The sequence below is a fragment of the Lycium barbarum genome, chromosome 4 (genome assembly GCF_019175385.1).
Source record: "Lycium barbarum isolate Lr01 chromosome 4, ASM1917538v2, whole genome shotgun sequence".
In the NCBI taxonomy this organism is placed as follows: domain Eukaryota; kingdom Viridiplantae; phylum Streptophyta; class Magnoliopsida; order Solanales; family Solanaceae; genus Lycium; species Lycium barbarum.
In genome coordinates, this window is record NC_083340.1 from 26,669,815 (window position 1) to 26,676,592 (window position 6,778).

A 6,778-nucleotide genomic window follows, 5' to 3' on the forward strand; every position below is an offset into this window, starting at 1 on the left:
AATCACAAAAATGAAAGGTGCAAATATAAAATATAAGATGTTGCTAAAATTGAAAAGTGAAAATTGAAAATACATTAAATAAAAATACATTCAAATTGGAAATACATTAAAATTGAAAATACATAAAATTGAAACTACATTAAATAACATAATAATTTAGTAGGGAGGTAAGTTGCTTCTAGATACACCAAAATCATTAAAGAATTGAGTGAATGGGGCAGAGGATTGTTGTGGTTGTGGCTGTGGAAATTGTATTGAATTATCTTGTATCTCATTGATTTCACTTTTATTTGAATTATCCGTTAATATGTCTAATCCATAATATTTTCTTACAAATTATATTATTTAAAAATTTATGATATAAAATAATTTTATTTTAAATGGTTATATCAGAAAGAAATATGAATTATATGGGATGAATATGTAAAAAAGAAAAAAAAGATAGGATTTGTTTAATGGAAATAAGAAAATAAAATTTAAATAAAAGATAATAATATAATATAGAAGGGAGAGAAGAATATAAAAAGGAATATTCTTTTTTGGAGTAAAAAATGGAGTAATGGTTGGAGTTAGTTTACTCCATTTTGGAGTAAAGATTTGGAGTGAAGGATTGGAGACGGCCTAAGGCATATATATGTCATCAGTCGTTATCAAACTCCTCTATAAAACGATTTAATTACTCATTACAAAAGACATAATTACACGTTATAGGCAAGTTGGACTTGTCAAAAATCACTCTCTCGATGAATTCAAGAAAATTAGGACAATAAGAAAACATCAGACAGGGATACACTCTTAGGCAACTTGAATAAGTCATCAAAATTATCAGTCAACAAATTCAAGCATGTCATCTTCGTCACACATATTGGAAGACACTTTCCAATTTTGCTTCCATTGAAACGAAATCCTTCAAGTTTAGAGGAGTCGTATGAGGGGAAAATCTCACACGTACTTTTCATTATAAGTATTAGATATATATATAGTGATCTTATCCCGAACGTAACTAAATACTCCATATAATATCTAACGGTTCAAAGTATAATTGATATTGTGTAAGCACAAATAAATAATCACTCTATTTCAAATTATGTGACACACTTTTCTTTTTAGTCTCATAAAAGAAGAATGTTGTTTTTCTATGTTTAAATACAATTCAACTTTAATCTCATTATTGTACCCTAATGAGATATATTTAAACACAATTTAACTTTAAAATCTAATTATTTTACCCCTAATGAGATAATTTATAGCCAAACAAATGTCTAAAACTTATTTCAGACCACAAGTTTCAAAAAAATTCTTTTCTTTCATAAATTCTATTATCAGTCAAACTCAGTCACATCAACTGGGGTGGAGAGAGTATGATAGGTTTTTTTCTATCGTGAAGCAATTTGATGTGGTTCATGAATTTTGAGTCACCATTGTTCAAATTTCAGGAACTCAATTTCCTTGCAAAGAGTAAATGTATATTTCCTCGAACGGGTTTATAGTGAAAAATAGAAATTAGTCGTATAATGATATCATAAGTAAATGAATATGCATGCAAGAAACAAATACTCCGTAATACTCATGCACATATAATGACGTAATCATCATTTCTTCATGTGGATCGTACTTATTGCAAAGCTGGAAGTTGATATATTCTTTTGAACATCATTATATATGACCAAAAACAAAAAATAAAGGCCCTCATCAATCACTATATATAATCTTTATAGATCGTGTATGTTGTTTTGGCAGCTTTTATGAAAACTTATCGCAATATTGTGGAAGGAAGCTAGCATTTATCATTTAGGAAAAAATGTGCTACTCTTTGCTTGCTATCAAAGGCCAGGGGCAAGGCACTGATATGTAACCACTCGAATAAGAACGATTTTGTTTTATATATTTTCTTTTTTCGGAAAAAGAAGAAAGATTGAGAGAGGAGATAGAATAAGTTGAGCCCACAATAGATTATCACCGATATATATTTAGTGAGACGAAAGTCATTTCTCAAGGGGTTGGGTTCAATTGAATCCCATTCATTAAGGAATACATTGGGTAAAATGTGTAAAAATATATTCTTTTGACATTGGTTAATATCTTTTGTGAGACATTTACATTTTCTTAAATTCCCTTGTTCAAATTTCTAGCTCTGTTATTGCACTCTCTTATCGGCTGAAGTCATTTTTCTTTATAATTATTTTGACTTTCAACTTCATATTATTTATTTGATCAGCTCTATTTTTTTCTCCACTTATATCTCTTTCTTTGTTATAATTGGGAAGACAAGGAAGAAAAGGATACTAATTTAATTGTGGTGGAAATTATCAAGCAGTGATCGTATATGTTCTTTAGTTTTTAGTAATATCTTTTATGAAAATTTGTCGCAATATTTAGGAGGGGAGCCTTCAGCATTTATGAAAGATGTGATGTGCTACTTGCTTGCTATCAAAAGCCAAGGACAGGTATCATCGTATGTGGCGACTTGAATTAGAAATTAAAATGATTTCTTTTGTATCATTTTTTCTGCTTAAAAAAAATTGGCAGAAGAAAAAATTGACAGAAGACAATACTGTTAAAATTGAAAACACAAATTTATGATAGATTATCACTAATTATATCAATAATTTGAACGTTGATGTTTGCTTCATTAGCATATGAAGCATAATTATTTCCCTGCCAAGCCCTCCTGTGTTTTAATTCTTTGGTGAAAATGGGAAGACAAGTACGAGAATGGATACTAATTTTATTTGTGGTGGAAAAATGTTGAATAGATATTGGAGGGAAAGCTATAGAATCGTCTCTTGAGGACAATTATAGCATTTATAGTAAGGACAGCTAGCTGCAAAAAGATAGAAATTTCCTACGTGTTGTTCTAGGCCTGTGACTAAATATAAGTCAAGACAAGATAGGAAATGAGCCTTCCAATATATGTAGCATTAAAGTCATATGGCACTAATGTATAACACAATAAAAGTTCTCTCTCTCCTCTGAAATGCTCTCGGCGTAGGTTAAGCTAACATACGCCGAGTACGAGTGCCATGGCAGGGAAGAGAGGTCGAGGTCGAGGTCGACCAAGGAAGATCCAAATTCAAACCATCGGAAGCTCTGTAAGCTCACAAATACAAGGGGCGCAGCTGGAAGCCCAACGAGTACAAGAAGAAGAGGGTTTGAGCAACCCAAATCGTCACCCAACTAACAACAAACTCGAGCAAATTGGTCCAGCTAGTTCGGTGTTTTCACAACAACAGAGTGGGAATCGGAGCCTAAGTACACCTACAACAAGTAAATTGAAGGTGCATAACATTCCACTGAACTTGCAAACTCCAGATTTGGCCTTGCAAACCCCCGATCTGGCTTCCACATCATTGAATCTAGGTGTTGGAAACGGTGCTGCAGAGAGCCCAAAGGAGAAAACCCCGCTTGCTGCTGAACCAGTGAAGGCCCCAGCTAGTTGGGTTAAGCTGTTCGCTGGCAATCACGTTTCTTCGAATGGTATGACGTTAACCTATATTGCTCCAGAGATAGTAGACGGAAAGATATTAGTCAAATTAGACAAATCTGAGATAGAACAAGAGGAAGCAAAATGGAAGAGTGCTCTAATCGTCTACATATTAGGGGAAAATCCAGGCTACAATGCGATGAAAAGATATATTAACTAGACATGATCGTCGGTATCCTCCCCTGAACTATATTCTCATGATGATGGGTACTATGTGGTGAAATTCAAATCAGTGGAAGATATGCATGAAGTTTTCTATGCAGGGCCATATAGTATCAATAATAAGCCTATGATTTTGAAGAAATGGTGTCCCAACTTCGACTTTAATGCTGAATTCCTCACTGCAATACCCCTCTGGGTAAAACTGCCTAAATTGCCAGTAAGTTGTTGGAGTAGTGTCTCATTGAGCAAAATAGCCAGCACCTTAGGAATCCTGTTGTTTGCGGATGAGTGTACCACAAATCAGACGCGGATCTCTTATGCTAGAATGCTGATAAAGGTTGATGTTACTAGACCAGTGCCCGACTTCATACCTGTGATGGATCCAAGTGGGCAGGTGTTCCAGCAACAAGTGGGTTTTGAATGGAAACCAGAATACTGTGAGAAGTGCTTAAAACTGGGGCATAATTGTATCAACAAGAACACTGCACCTTCCCAACAACAAAGGGTTCATAAGCAACAGGACCACCAACCTAAGAAGAGGAAGCAACCAATACAACAATGGCAGGCTAGAGAAGAGCAACATCCAGTGATTCTAGGGCCGAACTCGACTGATCATGCCATTCCCCAAACTCAACAAGATGGGGAAGGCAAGAATGAAAATGATAGCCATAAGCGAAAGGACTTAGGACAATCAGGGGAGGCCAATACACCAGCTACTATGCGTACTCAAGGGGTTGTGTTAGCTGATAGTGATGAAACCGACAGAGCAATCCTGGAAAATCCCCTATCCTGTCCTAGTTTGGAATATGGGGGGTTGATGGAGAAACCAAATGACAATGCTGTGGTGGCAAACTTATTTCCTCCTGATGAAGGAGGGGGCTCTTCCATACAAGTTTGATGGCTTGGTTAGCTTGGAATATAAGGGGTACCAATAAGAGGTACAAACAGAAGGAGATAAGTACCTATATTAAAGAAAATTCTATCAAACTAGTAGGATTAGTGGAGACTAGAGTTAAAGAAAATAATGCAGCGGGTATGGCTAATAGAATAGCGCCTGGTTGGAAACTGGAACACAATTATACTGCAGCTAGTAATGGGAGAATCTGGATGTTATGGGATGACAGGGTATATGATGTTCAGGTCATTGCAAAGGAGGCTCAATATATGCACTGCGATGTACTTAGTAGGGATCAGCAACTTAATTGTGCCATGACAGTCATCTATGGCTACAACACCATAGAGCAAAGAAAGCAACTATGGCAGGCTCTGAGGCAGCTAGCACCTCAAATAACTAAGCCTTAGGTCATTTGGGGAGACTTTAACGCTATTCTTCAAGCTCAAGATAGGTTATATGGAGCTTCAGTGACAAGGGTGGAAATCAAAGATTTCTCCGAGTGTATGCAGCTACTTCAACTGAATGAACTGTCATGGATGGGGTAATATTACACTTGGTTTAATAAGCAACAAGGAGGAGATAGAGTTTATAGCAGCCTAGATAGAGCAATTGGGAATGATGATTGGATGCTTCATTTTGGGCACCTCATGGTGGATTATAGACTCCCTTTTATATCTGATCATTCCCCCATGATTCTAGACATCAAAATATCTGATCAGAGAATTAAAACACCATTCAATTTTTTTAATGTCTGGGCTAGTCATGAAGCATTTCTGCCCTTAGTAAAAAACACTTGGCTTGAGGGTAGGAAAGGCAAGGAAATGCAAGATATTTGGCATAATCTGAAAGCTCTAAGGCCGGGACTGAAGTTACTTAATAATAGTAATTTCAGAGGTGTTACAGAGAAGATTAATCAATATCGAGCTACACTGAAGGACATTCAGTCTAGAATGACAACTCAATGCTCCGATACTCTTGCCATGGCTGAAAAAAACACCCTACTACAGTTGGAAAAATGGTCCCTAATCGAAGAAAGCATCTATCAGCAAAAGTCACGAGCAACGTGGATCAAGCTAGGTGATTCAAACACTAAATACTTCACAACTGTAATGAAGGAGAGGAAACATAAAAAGCAAATAGTGGAACTAATGTCTTTGGCAGGAGTAAAGCTCATACAACCAATAGATATAAAGGCTGAGATTGTAAATTTCTACAAGACGCTGATGGGCACACCAGCGACAACCACTACTGCCGTCAACCACATGACTATGAGAAATGGTCCTACACTAACACACGGTCAGCTGTTGCAACTTATAGCAGAAGTAACAGAAGCCGAGATCTATGAAGGCTTGACCAACATAGGAGATGACAAGGCACCGGGAATTGATGGGTTCAACGCTCTATTTTTCAAGAAAACCTGGCCAATAGTTAAAAAAGATGTATGTAATGCGGTCAAGGGATTTTTTGAACCTGGAAATATGCTGAAGACAATCAATTGCACAGTAGTTACCCTACTGCCTAAAGTCTAAAATCTAGCAAGCATCAAATAATATAGGCCCATTGCGTGCTGAACAGTATTATACAAATTGATTGCTAAAGTACTGGCTAGTCGAATACAAAAGGTGATAGCCACAATTATATCTGATACTCAGGCAGGTTTTATTCCTGGCTGGAAGGTGGCGGATAATGTGATATTGGCACATGAGTTAGTTCAAGCCTACAACAGGAAGAATATTTCTCCCAGATGCATGATAAAGGTTGACATTCAGAAAGCATATGACACGGTAGATTGGTGCTTTTTGGAGCAAATGCTGGGATGTTTGGGGTTCCCAGCCAGGTTCACAAGGTGGGTGATGGAGTGTGTTTCATCAGTGAATTACTCAATACTGGTTAATGGTGAACTTACAAAACCATTTGATGCAGCGAGAGGCCTCAGGAAAGGGGACCCCATGTCCCCTTTCCTGTTTGCCATTGTTATGGAGTATTTAAGTAGGAACCTGATGGACCTGAAGAAGAATAAGCAATATAAATATCACCCCAAATGCAAAAAATTAGATATCACTCATCTCAGCTTTGCGGATGATCTTTTAATGTTTGCTAAAGGGGACACTGCTTCAGTTACTTTATTACATGAGAAATTCAATATCTTTACCTCAGCATCAGGATTGCAAGCAAATATGACCAAGCGTTCATTGTACTGTGGGGGCTTGACAGACACTGAGAAGACTCAACTACAG

At 36.7% G+C, this 6,778-nt stretch overlaps 1 protein-coding gene across 1 annotated transcript; it reads left to right on the forward strand.

The window, feature by feature from the left end:
- The first annotated feature begins 3,725 nt into the window (after nt 1-3,725).
- On the forward strand, nt 3,726-4,544 carry LOC132637331 (uncharacterized). Its single transcript, XM_060354438.1, has one exon. The coding sequence runs from the start codon at nt 3,726-3,728 to the stop codon at nt 4,542-4,544; it is 819 nt and encodes a 272-aa protein (XP_060210421.1).
- The last annotated feature ends 2,234 nt before the right edge of the window (nt 4,545-6,778 follow it).